We start from the raw sequence: 24,360 nt of genomic DNA, 5'->3' as shown, positions 1-24,360 counted from the left end.
TGTTAGCATTGAATATTTGCACTGGACGTCCACCACAAACGGTCCTGGCTGTGAGGCATACACATTGGGGGATACAACGAGATAAATAGGGGATATTACATGAATTTACGAGAACATATGGTGAATTATACGCATCGCAACCTACTGCAACATCCTCTGAAATCATGGAATATTTGGAAAACGTGGCGATATCATGGCTCTCAGACACGCAAAGAGATTATTTATCCCTGCCAGTAACAGTAGAGGAGGTGACTGAAATCATGAATTCACTCCCAAACAGCAGAGCGTCAGGCCCGATGGCTTCACCTGTGAATTTTACAAAGCATTTGTAGACCAGTTGGTGCCCCATTTGGTCCAAATGCACGGTAATGCCCACGGACAGCAGATTTTACCGCCTACATTGAGAGAAGCCATGTTAATTGCCCTTCTAAAGCCAAGCACAGATCCAGAGTATTGTGAATCATATAGACCGCTATCTCTAATAACGCTGATACAAAGATTTTTGCCAAAATTCTTGCCGTTCGCTTACAGCCAGTGATGGCTAATCTCATATTGCCGGATCGATCAGTGTTCATACTCTAGAGCCACGAATCATAACACCAGAACACTATTCACACTATCACATTATCTAATCCCTGACACAAAGGCAGTTGCAGTTCTTTTAGATGCTGCAAAAGCATTTGATTCTATTGTATGGTCATATATCCACCCGGTTTTACGTAGGATGGGCTTTCCATCTATCTTCTTACAATGGGTACAAATATTATATACTAAACCTACAGTGCACATCAATGTTAATAACTACATCTCAGAGGCCATTCCAATTGCAAGGGTAACAAGGCAGGGATGCTCACTGTCCCCCTTGTTGTTTGCGATAACACTTGAATCGCTTGCCTGTAAGATTCGGCAAGGGCATCATTATTCAGCACTTCAATTTCCACAGAGACCATTGTATATATTTCTATATGCAGATGACATGATGATATACATATGGGACTCTTAGACTAATTTGGCCCCCCTACTAAGGGAATATTTTAAATTTGGACATCAATATGGGCTTCAAATTAACTGGTCCAAATCTCTCATCATACCACTAACAGACAACACCCACCCCCACCCGACAGAGTTCCAGTTGGAATGGCAATTGGACCCAGTAAAGTATTTGGGTGTGTGGTTCCACCGGGATCCAGAAGTAGTGATTCGCACCAACTATGGTAGGACGATCAGTCACATGGAGGACAACATTGAGAGATGGATTCGGTTACCCTTAACATTGGCTGACCGGTTGCCCATTGTAATGATGGTCATATTACACAATTTTTTATATCTTTTTAACAATATCCCTATTACTCCACTGACAGCGGTTTTTCACAGACTATCTGTAATGGTGACTCGACTGATATGGGCAGGCAAACAGGCTCGTATTGATTGCGAGCTCTTACACTACCATACTCTAGTGGGGGCTTTAAAGTTCTGGATTTTCTTTTGTATTTTTTATGTGCACAAGCGCAATACGCACACTATTGGTATCACCCGGTTCCCTACCTCACTCATGTGGCCATTGAAGAAGGGGATGCACTCCCAATACCACTAAACGCTGTTATAACTCATCGTAGACCCCCTCTGCATGGTCGTGATATAAACACTACAGATGCGACTAATGCTGCATGGCGTATGATGGGTAGACTGGCATATAAGCTTCCATTATATGCCCCTGCACTACCACTACATCACCACCCAGAACTCTCAGTCACCCAGGAAGAAATAGGCATCGGTCTGCTGAAAGTAGTGGGCATCAACACATTTGGAGACTTGTACCAAAATGGCACATTTAGAACACCTAACAACCTCACACACATTAGTAATCAATCATTACTGTTTTGCTTCACATATTAAAGACTACAAGGAGCGGTTAAGAAGTTATACCCCTCATACCCTGCGGAGCAACTACAGTTATCAGTGCTACAACTGATTCTTACTGAACCCCATAACACACACATGGTGTCTAGACTCTATGCCAGACTGCAAGAAGACATAGCTGACACACAAAGCAATAAGAAAATGGAATGGGGTACTAGACGACCCACTTACAGAGGAGGAATGGGTCGTGTTTTGTTCGCTAACTGGTATGCTAACACCTAACGGTAACCTACGTATGGTGCATTATAAGTATCTGCACCAAACATACTATACTCCGGCTAGGCTTTACAAATATGGTCTATGTATAGATGCGAAGTGTCAACGTTGTAAAGCCGATGTGGCAGATTTTATACACCTAGCATGGTACTGCACAGAAGTGAATGAATATTGGGTGCAGGTAACCAAAGTGGGGAACATCACTTACAACGCATTTTTTAGAACGCACTACCATTACATCGCAACCATTACAACGCATACCATTGCAACGCATTGCGCTGGGGGGCGCTCTAGGATAGGGAATATATTTAATTTACTATCCAACACCTTCCCTGCTATCCACGGGGACTGGAGTTGGAATAGTAAATTAAATAATTCACTATCCAGCGCCTAAAAGCATTATGCGTTGTAATGGACTGCGTGGTAAAAACCGCATTGTAAAGGCATGCGATGTAAAAGCATGCGTTGTAGTGACACCAATCCAACAAAAGTATTAGGTAGTATGGTGGATTTTAATCTTGTACGCACTATTCATACTAGGTCTTATTCCAGGTGTGAGGGCTACTAAGCGTACGTTTTGCATAATTGCTCTACTCCTAGCTAAACGTAGAATATCGCTATGCTGGGGTAGTAAAGAGATCCCAAAAGCTAAACAGTGGATTCATGATATGACGTACTATAAAGACACCCTGCAAACATACGAGGAGGAGTTGCCAGCTGGCTTCAAGCCAAAAGACTACTGGAAATATTTGATCGAATATTTACAAACGTACCAAGTTGATTAAGTGTGCATAGTAGAAGTGCTCTGTCAGGTGTTGTCTTCAGGTGACTTTGTCAATTTGCAAAACACTGGATGATGGATGTTGTTGTACTATGGGCTGTATGTTGTTCACATGTTAGACATTGTATGTCTTTGAAAACACTAATAACATTTATTTTAACTTGGTACGCTTCTCTGAATTCGAACAAATCTTTGATAAATCCTCCAAGTTTAACCTTGACCCAATCCCCTGACTGAATGAACTTTCCATGTACTCTTTCTGTTTGTGCTCCCTCTCTCTTTTCTCTGATTTTCTCCAGCATCCATGATATCTTGCCAGTTCCACAATGTATAGTTGTGCGATACGGCCATGTTTCTTTCACAACCTTGTGCACTTGGACACCAGTCATGCATTCAAGTTGCATGATACCTTTGACCATCTTGTTTATTCTCTCACACAATCCATTGGATTGTGGATTGTACAAGGAAGTACATGCATGCCTTATTCACAATCTTGAAAATACATTTTCCATCTCTATGGAAATTAACTGTGTGCCATAGTCAGTAAGGATCACAGCAGGAATCCCCTCACATTGAAACACCTCACTCAACACATTGATGGTTGCCTCAGTGGGAATAGATATCATGAACACCAGCTCCACCCACCTAGACTTTACATCCACTAACACTGCTGCATACCTCTCATGTTCCTGCAAACAATTACAAGGTCCTATGAAGTCCATGCAAATTTTCTCCCAAACATTCTCTGCCTCCCCCACATGTTGTTTCTCATGGACGTTACCCACCCCCAGGCACAACACAATTTCTGATTCTTTGCAAGTTTGACATTTCTCCATCCAGTCTTTTATTTGCTTATCCATGAGTGGCCACCAAGATCTTTCTTTCACCCTCCTGAGTGTTTGGTCTAGATGACCCTCGTGTGCTAACTTGTTATTTTATTACAGACTGACACAGGTTGTACAAAGCGTGTCAAAATTATCCATTGAACCTTGACTGATAACTCATCTTTGACCTTAAAAAATTTCCTCAAACCCACTGGAATGGTATTTTCCCTCCTATCATCAACTGAAAAAATACTTATTACACATTTAAAGGTGTTGTCACTCTTCATAGCTGTAATCCAATTGTGCTTGGAATTGGAACTTTCCAAACCTTCAGTGACATCTTCCAAATTGGCAACAACTTCTTTGCATTGAAAGTCAATCTCAATACTGTCATCAGGTAGCCTCGAGAGGCAATCACCCACTGTTTTCCAACCTTGTACATACTGGACACTACAATTGTGTTCTTGTAATTTCACTGCTAAGTGAGCTAACATCTCTGGAAAGTTTTTGGTTCCGTCGGGCCGAACACCTTAAGAAGGGGTTTGTGATTGGTTCTCAGAGTAAATGCTCGTCACCATAAAAATACTCAAAAATACTGAGTCCTCCAAGCTGCTGCCAATGCCACACACTCTATGTTTGAGTACCTTCTTTCAGTTTCGGTTAAATAATGTGAGGCAAATGACACTGTTTTTTTCACCTGGTCATGTTTCTGAGCAAACACTTCACCAATGGCGCTGGCATCTGTAGTCACTACAGTCTTACGCTCACTTTGGAAAGGTACAAGGACCACTCCCTGGGTTACATCATCCTTAATCTTTGTGAATGCTTCGTGGTGTGCTTTCCATGCAAACATTCTCCCCTTTTATAATAAATCCCTTAAGGGTTCCATTCTTCCTGCAAAATCCCGCACAAATTTGGAGTATTACTCGACTAGCCCCATAAGGGACCTTAACTAATCTCTCTCACATGGTTCTGCATCGTAACAATTGCACTCAATAAGTCCTGTTTGGGCTTTATACCATCACTGGAAATGTGGTAACCAAGATAATCGAAATGTTATACCCCAAATACACATTTTCCTTTCCTCAAAGTCATTCCAGCTTCCCCAATTTTTGTTAACACTTCATCCAGAATTCTGTTTCTCATTGTTCCCGAAAACCAGGACGTCATCTTGAAATTTGCATCTCAAAATGTGCATAATAAGGTGCTGAAAAGCACTAGCCACCGAGCATATTCCACAGGGGTCATCTATTAAATTGGAAAAATCACTCTTATGTTATGAATAAAGTAAAGTGTTTACTATTAGGATGTAGTATTACTTGATGATATGCACTTCTTAGATCGAGTTTTGAAAAAAACGTCCCCCCGATAGCATCATAAATATATCATTTATATTGGGCAAAGGAAAACTGTCCATGATCACACTCTCATTCAAGCTGTGCAAGTCAACACAACAATTAAGAGATTCATCTGCTTTCTTTGTAATCACCACTGGAGCTAGCCATTCTGTAGCGTGCTTCTTTATCCAACAATTGCTGTATTATTTCTTCCCTTTGCTTCTCCTAACGTCTTCTCAAACACCCTTGCATTTTGGTTAAAGATAGTTGGCAACTCACCGTCTTCAACCACCATAACCTGATTTGTTGCTCTAGTATCTACCTTTATATGTAACTTGTACTTATGTGCCCAACTCAAAAATGGAGGTCCATCAGGGGCAACATACACTACCTTTTGTGCATCTTCCTGCAAAAAGGCCAAGATATATCACAACACTCCAATATTAGACCCTTGATAGCCCTTCAAAACAACATCCAAAGGTACCAACTCCCCCTTGCCATGTCACATCATGTAACCACTAAGGTATTATGGTGTAGAGGGATCCAGTGTCAACCATCAACAATATTATCTTTCCATCAATCTCAAAGTCAGCCATTCCCTCCTCCTCAACCGCTTCCTTGATGACCAATACTTTATGTTTGTTTTCTTCCTCCTCTACAAAAGCTATTTTCCATCCACTCACTTTGTACATGCATGCATAATGTCCTTTCCCCCCACATTTATGACACTCCTTGCTTTGTGCAAAGCAATTTCTTGAGTCTGCCAAATTAAATTTACTGCCACACCTGTGACATACTCATGCCCCAGATCTTCGAAGGATGTTGATAGCACCTTTAGTGTTTTTATCTTTACTAAAGCTTCCTCATCCTAAATGTGTTTTACTCTTTACAATATTTACTGACTCTGTGTCATCTTGCATCAGTGCCATTTCTCTCATACATTTCTCCAACTCTTCCACAACTTTAGCTATTTCAATGGCTTCTTTAAGGGTAGGATTTTTCGCAGCTAATAGCCGTTTGCCTGCTTTCTTACTGTTGCTTTGGACTATTAATTGACCTTGCACCATCTTGTCAGTCATTTGACAAAGCTGACACTTGAATGACAATGCCTGTCGTCTGGAGACAAATTCATCCACCATTTCTGCAGCCTTCTGTGGCTGTGTATAGAATTTGCGGTGGCGCATAACATCCACCTCTTCTACAGGTTGTGGTAGATATTTAAAAACATGATGCCCCTGCTTGCCCAACGCTCCTAGCAACAAAGCTTTTTTATGTATTTCAGAAAATCTGGTACCATCCAATGCAACCAAAGATGTTTTCAAAACAGTCAATCAAATCCTCCCATTTAATGGTGGATCACCAGCAGATATTAGAAATGGTGGTGGAGCAGTTATCACATTCCCCAGATTATTTTTTTAAGTAATTGGTATCTGTGTTATTGTTTCAAGAAGCACTTTTTAACTTGTCACTGTAGCATGTAAATCGCTGAAGCTTTAATGAAGGCTGATCTGCACTCAACACTAAGGGCCCGATTGCGTTGCGGTTCGGAAATCATTCCGTCCAAATCGGTTTGGGAATGGTTTCCGACCGACTCTGATCGAGAGAGTCCGACTGACTGATAGCGATACATCCAGATTCTTCCAGAGACGATTCGGTCACACTTCCATTGACTTCAATGGAGCCTATGCACCGACCAAATGCATAGGCTCCCATGGAAGAAAGGAGTGGCTGGGGTAAATCGGGCACCCTGTGGCGGGCAACCCCAGGTGCATGCCACACTATACATGGCTGGTAAGGGGGGACCCATGGGTACCCTCACGGGCCTGATTGGGAAGGCTACGGGTGCAGGAGGGCCTGCTACAGGCCCCCAAAGTCTCTTTCCGACTGCTGATTTGAGTAGGATGGCACAATTCAGAAAGGCTGTCTAAATCCAGCATCGTAATCGGTCGATCGGAAATGCGGCCCGTAGAGATGTATAAGTCTGCTCCGTATGGCTCGGTAATTCCGAATGCTGTCAGGTTCGTATTAGGATAATCCTAATTCTTAACTCGCATCAAAATCGGTCAGTCGGAAACCTTGCTGATTAGGTCAGAAAGACATGTTCCTGTTCCAATTTGGGCGCGGCAAATGCCGTTAGTAGGCCTTCCAAACCGCATCGTAATCAGCCCCTAAGTGTGTCAATCACTGTAAAAAATATGAAATGGTAAGTATTCCTTACGTACTATCCAATTTTACAAAATAGCGTGCAAATTGCTGAAGCTTTAATATAATTCGATCTGCACTCCTGATAACGTATGCAAACAATTGGTGTATGGATTATTGCTTCAACAAGCACTCCTCAACATGACGCCGTAGCGTGCAAATCACTGAAGCTTTAATGAATATTCATCTGCATTCAACATAGAGTTTAAAAATATCAATTGTTGGTTGTTCCTTAAATGCTCTCAAGCTTGCAAAGTACTATCAAAATCACTGAAGTCTTAGTGAGTCTGCACTCTTCATAAAGCGTGCCAATCACTGTTGAAAATATAGTGTATCAAGGATTTATTTAGGTGATTGGCTCCACAGCATTTGCAGTACCACTTTTATCCAGCAGGTGCTGTGATAATAATAATGGGTTTGAGCTCCAATCTGATATTTAGTCTTAAACATGCCTCAAAGTTCCTCTTCAACGGGAAAAGCAGAAGAAGGCGAGTGATTCGGCGGCCTCTTGAACTGCATAGCAGGTCAGTCAGCCCATGCACGCTTCATGGAAAGCTTGCTCGTTCGATACTAGTGCCAAGACACTTCGGATGCTGTGAGGGCAGCTATGTTTTTTGTCCCAAGAGCAATCGCAGGTGCTTAAAACGACCACAGTACCGGTAATTAATATTTGTTTTCCTTGCCTATTGCAACATTAAAACTGACACGTTCTGGTCACAAAAACTTTACTTTCAAAGTGTAACTTTGCCACGCAGGTAGCCGTATCTTAATTGCTTGTTAAGACTCCTCACACAACTTACCAGAATGCCTAACCCTTTCTATTTATAACCTCCACACTACATAGGCCCTTAAAAATTGCTCCGGAGGCAAGTGTTTGTGTGAAACATCTCCTCACATGCCCTATTTGGCATTCAGTCCGTCCGTTCTTCTCTGGGTTTCCTGATCTCTGGTGGGAACACACCACCTGGCTTGGCTAAATATATGCCAGAAATTTAACAATTCAAAGCATTATCATATGGTCTGTAATCTTTGTCACTGTATTGATCAGAGATACAGGAAAACCCAACTGCTCCAGCCAGTTAAAATCCTCAACTAGCAAACAGCCCCCGACTACTTCAGAATCCTGAATGTTCTGAGGTCACAGTAATCTATTGCTGGCTGGGGTTCAGTTAAGCACATTATGACAGTCAGTTTATCTGAAGCACTAAAACTGCACTAAAAACAACATTACATTGGATTACAGTGGATTTTGGAATCATTTTTGAAAATCCGTTTTTTCTATTTGATCTAACGTGTTTTATTTATTCTGAACTGATTCTGCTTAACAAATGCAACATATATATTGTAAATGAAGGAAGATAATGATTTCATATGTTGTTGTAAAGATTTATTGTGTAAGCCAGGACAAGCAAACCCGACCACTTCAGCCAGGGAAAACGCCTCTGCCAACCGCCAAACCATGGAACCCTGGGCTTGAGAAGTGGAACACAACACGTCTACAAGCCCAGGGATACCACGAGCCCAGCAGCATAGGAAAAGGAAAACAAAAGCCAACTATAAAATACAACACATCTCCTCTTCTTTCAAAACAAAAAGAAAGGAAAGAAACTCTAGAACCAACAGAAAGAAAACATCATAAGAAAAAGATAAAGCTAACAAAAGTTAAAATCAACCCATGCACCCCACTTCCTTCCTAAATAATCTAAGCACAAACAAAATCTTTTAAATAAACAGGTGACCTCCATTACCGAACAGATTTCCTTTTGCCACTCCATATATCAGTATGGCAAACAGACTGCCCGCCCTTGCAAGGGAAAAAAACAGGCAAAGTTTTATCGTTCTTTTGATACAAAGTGACCCTTCTAAGGTAACATGTCTGGCCATTATGTAATTTGACCCAATCTTCCCCACATATTTCTCCAAAAAAGGCCCTCTAAATTTGTTAAAGACTTTGTTGACACCACCAGGCTTGACTTTTACAAAATCACCAGGTTGCACATTCCTATTGACCGTACCGGTACGATGACCAGGACCAAGAAGACCATCCTGCAGATTCTTGAGTAACCAAGTAGGAACCATTTTTTTGCCAGCTTGCCTATCCGTCATAAGTTCAAAGGGAGATTTCATTATACCATGATGCACCATAGTGTGATAAGCCCACAAGATTTCTTTGATTTGGTTTTGTACAGAAGAACCAGCTGCTAATGCCAATTGCATCGTGCCCTTCACATGTCTGTTGATTCTTTCACATAAGCCATTTCCTTCAGGGTTGTACAAGGAAGTACACACATGTTTCAAGCCAATCTTAACAAAATATTGCTCCATTTCCTTGGAGGTGAGTTGTGTGCCATTATCAGAGAGAAGCATAGCCAGAACACCTTCCCTACGAAAACCTCACTGAGGACTTTAATGGTGGACTCAATATTAATGTTCTTCATAAAAGCCACTTCCACCCACCTTGATGCCGAATCCACCAGCACCAAAACAAACTTCTCATTATCATGTAGTTCATTGAAAGGACCAATAAAATCCACACAAACCTTTTGCCAGACACCTTCCACACCAACAACATGCTGAGAAAAAACTGGTTTGTCTAAACAGCACACAACCTTTTCCAGATTCCCTACACTTGTCACAGATATAAAATACAACAATATGATTTTGGCTCCTATCTAGATATTTGTAACATGTGTAAATGTGTGTGTAATCATCTGATAACAGATACAGCTATCGAAAATATCTGATTAAGGGATTTCTATTGTTCCAAGTGATAAAATCAATTTGGAGTTCCAAATTACATCTCATAATTCCTTTATCATGTTTTCACTGCACCACAAATCGTCCTTTTATTATTTTAAATACATTAATAAAGAGGAATATATCAAACTTACCAGTGTTTAATGCAAATACTTCGGATGGAACAGAAAATGAATAGCTGATCTTAGATCCTGCATCCTTATCAGTGGCTTTCACGGTAGCGATGATGGTACCAACAGGTGTATTTTCAGAAATTTCAATAGTATCTTCAGGATTCCTTTTAGTGTGAAATACATATTTACTTATGTGGCAACATGAGGCTGGAAGATTTAATTTACAGTAGAAACAATGAATCGTAGTGCTATGCATTAAAAATGATTTAGGCATTTTGCATTTCGGTGAAGCAACACATTGTGGTACTGCCATAACTGTTAAATAAAAAATATTGATGCAGTCATTTTGTTTTTAAAGACAAAGCGTTTCTTGGTTAACACACTGTACCAATGTAATCGAAGTACTAAGGGGCTGATTACACCGCCCGCCGGCCATCGTAGCCGTATTTGGGACCACCCGCCAGATATGCAGTGGTCCCACCACTGTTGTTAGGATGTTCCCGCCATAATGGCGGTCGCATCCAGGGCTTGCGACATTGCGGGCGATGCTGCTGGCTACTGCACTGTAAGCAATGTTAAAAGTGCTTGCCCTGCATTTCCCTGCAGTATGTGACAGGCACCACGTGGTTCCTGCCACTTGGTGCATGGAAATGCAGGGCGTACCATGGGTACCCCCAAGTGCAGCAACAACGCCCCAAACAAGGGGGCCCGCGTAGCGCCCCCAAACCCAACCCCCGCCAGCCTTTCCATGGCAGCATCGCCGCCATGGAAAGGCCTTTCCTATACCCACATCCTAATTTGGTGAACAGTTCCTGCTAGGCACCCCCACCATTTTAGGGGCCCTGCACCGTCCGCCAGGCAATGTGTGCGATTTTCTTTGGCGGTGAAGCGGTGGGCGGACTTTGCATCTGCCGAGATACCCACCAACATCCTAATTTGGCGGTGGGTAATACACTTGGTGATGGCGGAAGGACCGCCACTGCCGGCCCGACAGTGGCAGTCCTTCCGCCATCATAATGACTCCCAAGTACTCTTTTATTTTAAAACATATCACACAAAAGAACAATGAGGGTACCAGATTCACCAAACATGCATTATCATCTCACCCACATACCTCATTCATCCATTGCAGTGAAGGCACCTGATAATGGCTAGTGGAGGAAAACATTTTTAGTTTTTCTGCACTATTCAATTGCCAACCAAATAGATAATAAATTACAAAACTACCTTCTATGTGGGCCGGACTTACCAGAAGAAATAAAACAAGCAAGAGAAAAAAAAGTGAGCCGCATAGAAAGAAAAAGAATCGTCGATGTTAAATCTGCTCTGGATATGCTAGTAAAAATAAACAAAGAATGATAATAAAAGAAAGTATTAAGAGAATATAAATAAAAGTTGCTTACTGATCAAAATAAGGGTGATTCTGGTCAAAAATACGGTGCACTGCCTGGTATATGACGAATCTTATTTTAAGGAAAAAAATTAGACGGAGAGAGTGCAAAATGATGTGGAGTGCCTGATGAATATTAAAGATGGCGAAGCAGTTAAAAAGGTATGTATCCGGTAATGTTGAAATAAATTGTCTCTTTTTTATTAACACTTTTGTAGAAAGCGCTAATTCATAATAACAACAGTTACAGTTTTACTTTGCAGCGTGTCTTCAACGGGAACGGATGCAGGAGAGAACTTCTGAAAGGTAAGTTAAATTTACTATATTCTTATTGAATTAAATTTACAAAATAAATGAAAAAAGCATTTTCAAGACTTTTATTGTCGTTGTGAAAGAATACTTTCTTCCGAAATGCGTGATCAATGTAGTTTTATATATTAAAATAGATTTGTAGTTGTCATTGCTTCGTTTAAAAAAAATGCGGAGTAATGGTATTTGCGGACTTAAAAATGCGTTGTGATGGTATGCGGAGTCATATCATGCGGAATAACATCATATATTCATTTATGAGAGTCCTATTGCTTTGGAAACGGGAGGATGGATGTTCAGAAAGGCACAAGCGGGAGTGTTGGGGATGCGAGAGGGGGCCAAAAAGTCATGAACTGCAGGTAGGGGTGGGGGGACACTGTCCAAAAATAGTTTTGAAGTAAAAGGGCCAATAGCCAGGGAAGGATATAGGTGACAACATGGCTGTCATAAGGAGGGACTAACAACATAGAAACCAATAACAATTCAGCATTTACAGTTCAAGCCAATGAAAACATAGATTGAAAAGTGGGCGGAGCTTTCCCACAATACTGTATATAGCATCTCTCGACGAGACAGCAGATGAGCTGCCTAGTCAGAGACCTAAAGACAACACATTTATTAAGCTTCCAAAACAGTTCACAGTGCCTCTTCCTCACTCATGTCCCCATATTGTACAAGTGAGAGGACTTAATGAAGGAATGAAGTGCCAAAATCATAAACAACAACAACCTCACATGCCCTTAGACAAGGCCAAAATGGGATTCTTGAGGGTGGATAGTCTAGATTTTTTTTATTTTTTATAATTTAACAAGTGCTTGTCTTAGGACAGTAAAACCACTGAATCTCCATTAACACCTTGAATGCTACAGCAATTCCCGCTTGGTGCTGAAGTCTTCAGATTTCCATTGTTCATGACGAGCTCAGCTCGTCATAAGCACACGACCAGTGTACTGCATGACGAGCTGAGCTCGTCATGAGCAGGTAAGGGGTTAATAGAGTTAACTCTTAGGAGTGTAACACCTTTGGCCAAGGATCAGGGTGCACGAAGAAAGAAGCATAGTTTATTTATAGGTTTTAGTCAATAAACTATATGCTGCAGAATGCAAGTAATATTTTTTGTACAAACCTTTATTGTGCAGCAATCACAGCAATAAACAAATTATAACTAGATTTATGCAGTAAGAATATCAGTGACATTGAAAACTTCTGGCGGTATCATCTAATTTTTTTGAAAGAGAAGAGGGATGTAAACCTAGGTGTAGCTTGAGAGTGGTTCTGGGGTTGTGGATGGAAGCACTCATAATTAGATGGTAGGCCTTTGATTCATCCTAGTGTCGCGTTGGATGTGCCAGGAGTGGGTCTGCGATATGTGAGGCACGTGAGTGGGCAAATAATAATTGTATACACTATTTGGAGTGAAGGAGTGTGCATGAAACAGGGCTGGTAAATCCGATATACTCAACAAGCACAGGGAGGTTGTGTTCGACAAATATTAATATATAATTGTATACAGCAATGGCCAAAACCAGTCGGATGGCATTTTGTCACCTGCAGTCCAAACAACACAGGCGCAGACAGGGGTTCATGGAGGGAAGCAAGAATGCCATAGGAGGATATTTCTGTTCTACCACTCATGGTCTGGTGGTAAATGGTTGCAGAGGCCCAATTGCTCACTGCTAGTGATACAAATTCAACAAGAGCAGTGCACAAACTTGAGAGCACCACAAGCATGGAGAATATATTTCAACTTGGCATCTCTTGCAGTAGGTAAAAATATATTAATGACTTGTCTCATAAAGCCAATGGAAAAGATTAGAATGCTGAGATCCTTTTGACAGATACACCACATCAATGATGTATGAAAGTAATTTTTTGCTGAAAATCATGAACATTGAAGTTGTAGTCTTATATAAATTAAGAGATCTACATAAATTTCAACTAATCAATCAAGGATCTTTCTTCGGCTAAAACTAGCCATAAAAGTATTCATACATTTACAGAAAATATAAGTACGGACACAAAAATTGATAAAATCCATTTTGAGATCAGATCATGCATGACTTTTCAACTAAATAAAAAACAAGCCGGTCTACTTAGATAAAAAAAAATATTATATTAAAAGCAGGTATCAATCAAACAAATCATCGAAATGGCTACATTTGAATTGATACTCTACATCCCTTCCTTGTACTTAGGGCACATCTAATGCAACTTAAGACAGCATACGAGACTCGAAGTCCATATAACTGCTGTTAATATAGTTAAAAACATTTTCAGAGTGGCTTATATTTGATTCCCAAAATGGAGGAGCTATACAAAGTTTTGGATGAGAGGTATATAATGAACACAACAGTATAAACAAAACAGTATTTTGAATTGATGAATTATCACTGGGACACCTGTTGACAAGTGATGTAAGCCATAGTCCCTGAGTTGAAAATGCAATATAAAAATGGATAGAATTGAATCGGAAACAAGTGAGGAGGAGTCTATAATAGGTCAGTCGTTACTGTTTATACAATCCGGGTTGGTGAACAACTCCAGGACCCTAGGGATGTGAGTGTCTGTTTTATGTATGCTATACACGGATTGCACACACATTGTCTTGGGCCAGGCAATCAGATATGAATGATCTTGTCAATGCTGCCTCTGGTCTTCCCATAGTACAGTCTCAAGTGGTTTCATTTATTACGGCCCTCCACATATCCTAAACCGGCAGACTCAGAGTGACACATGAGTAGAAGAAGATTGTGAACAGACAGCAGCCTTTGTAGGAAACTATTTTTTACCCTTTGTAACCTCTCTGTGCCAGACCCCAGCTCCATAATTTCCTATGCATCTGCTTTTGTAAATGTGAACTAGCTCCCTCACAGATGTATCCCCTAGCCTGGGCTAGTACCGAAAGTGGTCATTGATCAACCTTTGGAATTGATGAGCCCATAGGATGAGTACAAACTTCTAATTTGAGGCGACGTCAAAGGGAATACCTAGATAGTTGAACTTTAGACAACTCATCCCCACAACTGTAAAACCTTTTAGTTTTCGTGTTTTTAAACCCTCACTTCAAACCAAAAGATTTGAACAAGTTTGTCTTTAGTTCAAGGTAACTCATAAATAAGCCAAAAGCGTCTAAGAGCGTTTGCAGCCCATTCGGATTCCAGCAACGCAATGCATTGTCCTCATAGAGGACTACTGGAGCTGGGCGACTGCAGAGTTAGGCCTTGGCTAGGGAACTTGTCAGCCCATTGATGTAAGTGAGAAATAGAAAACGAACCCCTAAGGAGGATTTAATACTAGATGTGAGTTCGCCGTTTGTAATAAATCACACTTTTACAAAGGTGTGCCAGTGCAAACAATGGAGACGGTCAATGAGAACTTTTCAAAGCTTAGCCTCTCTAACGTGTCCTACAAATTGGTTCTGTGGACTGTGTCAAATGCACAGGAGAGGACCGTAAAGGCCAGATGAACGGCCTTTCTCCTGGCCCCCGCATATTTCCCAATAATCATATGTAAGTTTAGACTACGTTCCACCATGCCCAGCCCCAGGCAAAATCCATACAGGTCATCAGAAATAATCTTATTCTGCTCCACCCAGTCCTCCATCCTTTGCAATATTACACTGCCTAGAAATTTCGCAGTGCTGTCTAGTAAGTAGATTCGATGGTATTAGTTTGGGAGGTTCTTATTTTCATTTTTCAAAATAGGCATGATAATGGCCTCCTTCAATGACAGAGGCAGGAGTGTGCAGAGACAGAATATTGAGTAAAAAATGTTGAATTTCACAAATTTCAAGTCAATTTTAAATATCATGGGTCAGATATATCGACAGCAAGAATATTGTGGTCAAGAATATCGACTTAAGGTAAGTAATAGCGATTTTAAAAATATTGAAGTGTTTATATCATTTGCAGAAATAAACAGGCACATGCATCATACCAAAAACCGGTCGCAAACGGGTCAATTATCAGAATCTGCCCCTTTGCGACCGCTATTTTTGAATTTGGGATGAATCTTCCCAAATGCAAAAATCACAATTTAAGGAATCTCTAAATTGTGATTCCTTAAATTGCAATTGCATTAAGGAATCCCAAATTGAGATTCCTTAAATGCAATGCATTAAAGTAAAAAAAATAGCGATTTCGCTAATAGGAGTAGCAAATTACCATGAAGTTGAACTTCATGGTAATTTGCAAAAACTTTGAAAGTGCACTTTTGTGCATTTTTCAAAGTTTCATGTTGCACACACACATGCCCTTAGGGCATGTGTGTGTGCAACATATGTGCACAGATCAATTTCAGGGGTGGAACAGGGTGTCATTTTGACACCCTTGCACCCTTGAAATTGCATGAGCAATTTGCGAGTACCTACTGGTACTCGAAAATTGCTCATGCAATCTCCAATTCATTCCTATGGGCCTGGAGGCCCATAGGAATGAATAGGTCAGCATTCCTTAATTGCGACTAGCAATTTGCGAGTAGCAAATAAGGAATGTTTAGGAATCGCTATTTTAATATCCATTCCTACATGCGTAGGCTTTTGCGATTCCTTAATTGCGATTCCTTATTAATCGCAATTAAGGAATCGCAAAAGCCTACGTTGATGCATGTGGCAGTAGGTTGTTAAAAATATCGTTTTTTATTAATGTTATGTGTTTTAGTATGTATTTTATATGTATGTGATGTATATTTTTATGTATAGGATTGTTTGTATTTTTAATACATGTGTGAAATTTTAGTAGTAATTATTTTATTTTATTTGAATTTTGCCTTTTTAGTTCCGAAGGGGGTTGTGGGTTTATAAGGGAATAGGGTGGGAAGTAATTTAATTATATTACATGTATTCATTATTTTTTATTTATTAATATTTGTTTAATTGAGATGTTATAGTGTTAAATGTGTAAAGTAATTTAATAATAATCAATTATTAATTAATTAACTGGTAATTAAATATGGTAATTGTGTAATAACACCCTGTCCCAACGGAGTTCGGGAAAATTGTTAACTGACGAAGAAGAGATCAGGGCCGAAGCTAGGGGATTTATGGAAGAGCTATATCAGGAGAATATCAGTCAGCGAGCAGAGGACTTGGAGAAGTGGTGGAGCCAGAGGGCCCTGCCCCAATTGAGCGAGGCGGATAAAAGCACTCTACCGAGTGAGATCACTGAAGGGGAGATTAGGGTGCAGTTTAAAAAGATGAGTAGAAGTAAGGCCCCAGGCCCCGACGGCATACCAACAGAGGTATACAAGGATAATTTAGAGGAGATTCTTCCCCACTTGCTGTCTCTTTTCAACAACATATATCAGCAAGGGGGAGGTATTCCACCCTCATGGTCAGAGGCTACTATCACCTTATTAGCTAAACCCAATAAGGATCCTATGAAATAGAGTCCTATACACCCATTTCCTTTCTGAATTCCGACCTAAAAATATTTTCTGGAAATTTGGCTGGGAGATTAGCGAAAGTTATCAAATCCATCATTCACCCTGACCAGAGGGGCTTTGTGCCAGGGCGGCAGTTAAACAAGTTGACATTCCAGGCTATTGGAGCAATAGATTTTGCAGAAGAAAGGGGATTGCCGTTGGCCATAGTGGCAATTGATGCAGCGAAGGCCTTTGATCAGGTTAATTGGCTGTTTCTTTGGGAAACTTTGACTAGGTTTGGCTTCCACTCCCCTTTATTCAAGGTGTTAAAACATTGTATGGGAACCCATGGGCGAAAGCCTTGATTAATGGTAGCCTGACTGATTGGTTTATGATTTCAAGGGGGACGAGACAGGGTTGTCCCCTGTCTCCTCTCCTTTTCGATCTTTATATCGAGCACTTTGTTTCTTTGCTAAGATTGGATCCAACAATTATTCCTTTTAAAATGGGAGGTCTGGAGCTTAAGACCGCATTATACGCAGATGATTTATTGCTATATACCATCAATCCACTAGAGGCCATTCCAAAGTTATTTCAATTAGCGGAGGAATTCGTTGCAGCTTCAGGATATAGTATTAATAAGAGCAAAACTGACATAATGAGCTGGAACAGTCCTGTCCCTATACCAGGGGCCAAAAGCAAGATCAGGTACCTGGGTATTTACCTTATGCAAAAGCTAATTGATGTCCCTAGAATAAGCTGACAAACAGTGGTTAAAGAAATAAGCAAACTCTTACTCAGATGGGCCGGTTTACCTCTTAGTATATATGGCAGAGTTAATCTAATTAAAATGGTGGTACTGCCTAAAGTAACCTTTTTATTTAACAGTATCCCATTGACTTTTCACAATAAAGACATCTCCAGCCTCCAGGGTAAGATAGGTTCCTTTATTTGGGCCACTAAATCACCAAGAATTGCTTGGAGGAAGTTGAGAAGGGGTTTAAAAATAGGCGGCTTGGCCCTCCCTGACTTGCTCTTGTACTGCTACGTGTTTCAGTTAAAGAACTTTAGACTCCTGGCCAACAAGCTCGACTCACCCTCGCACGGCCGTCTATTTCAGGCGATGTTATCTGACCTACCCCAGGGCCTTGAATTTTTCTTGTTCAAATTTGGTGCCCAGAAGTTTTACAAGAAAGTTTGTTTAAAAATTCTACTAACAGCACTTAAATTGTGGCAAGTAGTCTGTAAAACATGGGGAATTCCCTATTATAATATTCTTGCCCCAATCTGGGACTCCCCGGGAACACCTCCATGCCTATTAGATCGTCTGTTGCTCCCTCTGAGGGATGCAGGTTTTGTAAGATGGGGAGATTGAGCAACAATCTAGGACTCCTTAACTGGACATCCCTATTTAATATAACAGGAGGGTCCCTTACAAGGTTTAAATATTATCAATTATCATCTTGGTGGGGAAGCCAACATTGGGAGCTGGAGGAAGAGGGAAAAGGCTTTCTGGAATTAGCCAGTAGACAGGAAGGCTGAAAGGGGGAAGTCTCTGCCTAGCACATTTTACTAGTGGGGGCAAAGGATTGGCAGGAGGCAGAAATTTCTAAACTTTGGGGTGACCTCCTTGCATAGTCCAGTAGGGAAGTTGGAGGTTTGGACAGATTCATTTATAATATCTCAAAAGACAATAAAGCCGGCCAATCTTAGAAGGAACCATCTTTATACAGCACACAGGGTTTATTGGACTCCTTCAAAGTTGACAAAAATCTCCGGAGAATCTTATTACTGTCCAAGATGTAAGCTTTTAACAGCAGACGACTTACATATTTTTGTGGACTGCCCAGAAATGAAAAACTACTGGCAGCAGGTTTGCAGTTTTTTAGAGGACGTACTGTTGAGATCAGTAATCTGCAGCCCAAGATTGATTCTTTTTGGTCTGCCACATGGATATGATATCAGGGACAGTATTTTTCAGTTCATATTTTATGTTATTGTCATCGCAAGGAGGGAGGTGTGCAGAGAATGGAAATCATTGCCGCCCCCCCCCCCCAAGTTTGCTGACTCTCTTAGGAACATCATGGCTATAAGTAAATCAGATTTGTTGTGCAGTGGAGAGGGCGCTGCTAAGATATGGACTCCGTTGGTAAAATGGTCGGACAGATAAACGATGAAAAGTCCAATAATTATGCCAGGGGTTTGTGGTCTGGTCCTCCCAAGGGGCAAGGTTTACCCATATCGAGAACGGGAGTTGGACTAGTAGACAGCCTACCTCTGGGTGATCTTTAACCGCTATGCATAAAATCCCAGGGCGCATAGTAATGATTTGTGCTGGCGGCTCTGAGAGATCCTATCTAGAGTCATAACATCTGGTGGCATATATGAGGACAAAAAAAAAAGTTTAAAAAAAAACAAATGGTAATTGTGTAATTAATTGTAGGTGTGTGTTGTGGTGTTTAGAGGTGTAAATGGTGGGAAGTAACTTATTTTTAATTTATAAATTAATAATTGGTTGTTAATTTTAAATAATTAATTAGTAAATAAATATGGTAGCTCGGTAATTAAGTTTAGGTGTGTGTTGTTGTGTTGATAGGTGTAAAGGGTGGGAAGTAATCCATTTTTAATTTATAAATTAAGAATTGGTTGTTGGGGGGATTTTGTTACCTGATTGCTGTGTCTTTTGTCCTTTGGCTGCCCGCAACGCCACATTTGCCATTCAACAAACCCCTGGTGGGACGAGGGTCCCAGTGGCTACATGGCCATTCAAGCATTGCCTGCTTTGCTACACACGCTCTGGGGAGGACTCTAACCCCTAGAGTGCATCACTTCGGCCCGCAGCTGCCGTGAGTGAGGGGGAGGCTTGGCCAACGCGCTTATAGCACAGCCCCCACCCCCCCGCGGTGTGGGGGACTTTGTTACCTGCTTGCTGTGTCTTGTGTCCTTTGGCTGCCCGCAATGCCGCATCTGCCATTCACCAAACCCCTGGTGGGACGAGGGTCTCAGGGGCTACGCTGACATTCCTGCGCTGCCCGCTTTGCTCCACTCACTCTGGGGAGGACTCAAACCCCCAGAGTGCATCGCTTCAGCCCACAGCTGCCGGGAGTGTGGAGGAGGCATGACCGACGCGCTTATAGCGCAGCCTCTCCCACCGCGATGCGGGACACAGCCCGAACTAAGCCCAGACCAAGGGCCGGCCCGTCTGAGGCCATCAGAGGCTGAAGGAGGCTGGGCTGGGCCTCGTTATTTGGCATTGGCAGAAGCCATTCATGTTGTTTTGACCCCTGTTCTTGGATTCTGTACCCTGACTTGGACCTGAGACTGGAAAACAAGGACTGGGACTGGGATACAAGGTACAGGGTATTTGCTATCTTTGTTTTTTTGTGTGCCTAGCATTTTTCTTGGGACTATGGTGCCGAAGGAACTAGCTGAGAAGAAATCAATGGTGGGTCAGGGGGTGATAGGCACTCTAGACGCCTTTCTATCAAGGGCAGATTCAGTCCTTATTCATGAAATCGCCCTTACCGAGCGTACACATTCTCTTGAGCCCCTCCCCCCATTACAAGTTGATGCTTCCAATTGTGTTAATTCGACACTCTGATCCTGGTTCCTCTACAAGATCATCTAACATCCCGCCAACAGTCATTCCGCCAGCCCAGGGCTCTGTGCTTTGCACTGCCCAAATGGGAAATGATCCAGCTGTTAGATTTAAAGTGTATACTAGGAGCCAAATAACTAAAGTTTCCCAGGGGAGCATCTCCTTACCTCAGCCCAAGAAACGGCAAAGGCTGGGTTCTGGCAAACAAATCTTGTCATCATCTAAAAGAGGGCGTAGAGGTGCAACAAGAGAAGCTGTTGAGGATGGTGTGGTTACATCTGGTGTCACAATAGATAATTTTGCCTCTGCTTCACCACCTTTACCCTCTCTGTCAATTGTTGATAGCGAGGAGTTTTTGTCTAAAAGGGGTAATGTTGTATATGTTTTACTGAACGCACTGAAGCAAAAGCTGTCTAATCTGGAAAAGGCCATTGATAAACTTGTAAGTGCTGCTTCTTCAGACTCGCAGAAGCCGCCATGCCCCATAAATGTCCATCCTCCTCAGCCTTCCCTGGCCAGAGCGTCTTTTGCTAAATCTGCTCAGCCCTCTGGGACTAATTGCAGTCGCAATGATGGATTCTCTAACTCTGACATGGGCTCCACAGCAGTTCAAAATCCTGTTCCATCTAATTGTGGGGTTAACAAGTGCACTGGGACATTTCTATTGAGAGCCTGAGACCTAGCTCTTATCCTAAGTGCTCCATCTAACTCCTGAGACAACTCTGTACACAATAGTGTTGGACCACCGTTCCTAATTTGTATCTGGGAGCACAGGAACAATTTGAAAAATAAATCCTTATTTGAGTTAAGGACAAGAGGACAAGAATAGGTAACACGATCCATTCAAATTTCAAAATGGTGAGACGTGTTGGATGGGTGGGGAATTCGAACAATACTAGAGAAGGTGATTGTGTGGGAATTTCTTTCGGATCACCCAACCTAGTACATGCTATCTTAGGAAGGGTGGGTAATTGGTCAATGGCACGAACAGGGATCAGCATTTTACCTCTTGGGTTTTTCTATAAACATCATTGTATGACACATGCACCATTTAGGGGACTCTCAACGGAGGAGCAGAGGCAGGCCAGATTTGCCTCTTCAACCCCATAGGTGTAAATGATTGACTGTCTGAATTGAACATAGCGGGCAGAGGACCTTCTGAACATACAGCCCTGGTTGGGGGTAGTTTTCCCAAAGTTCATCCTTGCACTTGTGTGGAAGTTGCGGGGACCGCTGGCATGAGAGAGGAGGACAGGGGCTCACCTGTGAAATCTACTACTGGTAGTACGCACAAAGAGAGTCGGCTCACTCCTAACTTTCACATAAATGAGTTGCCCATGGCTACCCCGAATGCCGTCTATGTTCCAACCCTTGAGCCCCAGGATGCCAATCTTCATATCGGATCAAGAAGTGGGGATTTCTCAATTACAGCTTTTGAAGAAACACCTGTAAATATAACTGATGGAGCAGCTGGTGCATCAGGGCGAGCCACTGTCAGTAGAGCCAGGGCTAACCACTGCTTTAGTATATTATCCTGGAATTTAGCAGGGATACAGTCTAAACTACAAGATCCCAAATGGTTTACCGCCATGGGTAATATTGATATTAATGTGTTTCAAGAAACCTGGGCTGTGGATGAGGTATATTTTAATGGCTATACTTCTTATTGCGTGAACGCTCTCCCTCCAAAAACATCTGGTAGGGCTAATGGCGAACTGCTAATATTGGTTCAAAACACCATAGCCTGCAGTTACAAGCACATTTTAATAAATTCTCCTCATATATTGGGTATCCAACTCACTTTCCCGTCTGGTTTATCCTTGACCTTGCTTAATTTGTACGCCAGGTCTGAATCCTTTTTTAGTGAATCTGCAGTAATCTCACTTCTAGGCGACCTAGTGGGAGGATATCAGTTGAATTTTAAAATTGTAGTTGCAGGATATTTTAATGCTGCATTCGAACCCTCCACTCTACTAAGTGCGTCCCTTGAAGCGGAGGATGAGGTTTGGGGTATCCCCAACTTGGTAGCCAGAAAATACGCCCAGCGTCAGCCTAATGTCTCTCTGCAGATTGCTTCCATATTTGCCGGTAGGAGGTTGAGGGCATGTAATGGGAGAACCCCTTCAGATCCAGGAAGAAAGGCTACTTTTAAGAGGGGTGTCTATACAAGTATCATAGACTACATTTTCGTTGATGTTACAATATGGTCTTTAGTGGAGGACATGTACATTGAACTGAGGACAGACAATGATCATAACTCTCTGCGGAGGTCATGACAAGCTCAGCTCGTCATGAGCACAGCGCCACTGTGCCTCCTGACGAGCTGAGCTCGTCATGAACACCAAGAGGTTAAAACCCAGGCTAGCTGGGTAAATTGTCAGTGTAAGGTCTCACAACTTGTTTAATGTGACTGTAAGAGTGCAAAGAAGGCACTACAATTAGCAGTTAGGGGTCGCTCTAGACTGGACCTAATTCTTGCCCGCAATAAGCCAAACGTGAATACGCTGCCACCAATTGGAATGATCTAGTTTTAGCAGTAAAGGCAAGAGATTGCAGCAAGTTTTGGTTGATTGTGTCTAAGGTTACTGCAGAGTATTCCACTTCTAATAGTCATCATATTCAGCCAGAGGTTTGGGTGGATCATTTCTCTGGCTTATACTCTGATGATAGGGTTATTATTGATGCCTACACTGACCAGTCAGTGCTGTGTTTAGATATCACTGCTTCTGATGGGCCCACAAATAACCCTCCAAGAGTTTTCAGCCTTCAGCAATCCAGAAACTAAAAACAGGTAAAGCCCTGGGAACTGACCTGATACCAGGGGACTTGTATAAGTCTGAACCCGCGATATGGGCACCATACATTACCCTTTTGTCTAACTGTATATTAGCTGGTGGTGATATTCCTGAAATTTGGAGGGGGGCAGAGGTAATAACCATCTTTAAAAAGGGTAACCCTGCTATCCCCTCTAATTATAGACCCATCAGTCTGAATGACAACCTGCAGAAGGTTTTTGCTAGACAAGTATTAGATAAACTCCAGGACTGGATGGATGAAAAGATGATACTGTCCCCACCCAAGCTGGCTTCTGCGCAAAAATTAGCACGTGTGACCAAGCTTTTAGATTTTCTCTGTTAGCATGGAAGTACGTGCTACTAAGGAAACAGCGGCTCTATGTAGCTTTTGTGGAACTGCGAGCTGCATTCAATTTGGTACCGCGTAATCTACTATGGAAGACCGTGCTTGACCAAGGTGCCCCGGTTCACCTGGTGACTGTGTTTGCCAGATTGCATAAGGACAATTTTGCCCAGGTTAGGTGGGGGTAAATGGGGAACTGACAGAGAGGATTCTGATTGAACGTGGGGTCCGCCAAAGGTGTGTCCTCACCCCCACATTGTTCTCTCTGTATATTAATGATGTGGTAAACTGTCTATTGGATTGTAAAAATGATGCCCCTTCATTGAATAATGCAAAAGTACCCATTTTGCTCTTTGCCGATGATTCATTAATAATATCCACTACTCCTATGCGTTTATGAGTTTTATTGAATAA

General features: G+C 41.8%; 1 protein-coding gene across 1 annotated transcript in view; it reads right to left on the bottom strand.

Moving 5' to 3' along the window:
- LOC147751482 (cadherin-related family member 4-like) overlaps positions 1-24,360 on the bottom strand; it is an 866,423-nt gene that overhangs the window by 589,833 nt on the left and 252,230 nt on the right. Inside the window, exon 7 of the mRNA XM_086938604.1 lies at positions 10,172-10,314. Within this exon, the coding sequence (XP_086794730.1) occupies positions 10,172-10,314 (143 nt within the window). The remainder of the gene's footprint in view (positions 1-10,171; positions 10,315-24,360) is intronic.

Source organism: Lissotriton vulgaris, chromosome 1_1 (assembly GCF_964263255.1).
Source record: "Lissotriton vulgaris chromosome 1_1, aLisVul1.2, whole genome shotgun sequence".
Taxonomy (NCBI): Eukaryota; Metazoa; Chordata; class Amphibia; order Caudata; family Salamandridae; genus Lissotriton; species Lissotriton vulgaris.
This window is presented reverse-complemented; position numbering and strand designations above follow the sequence as displayed.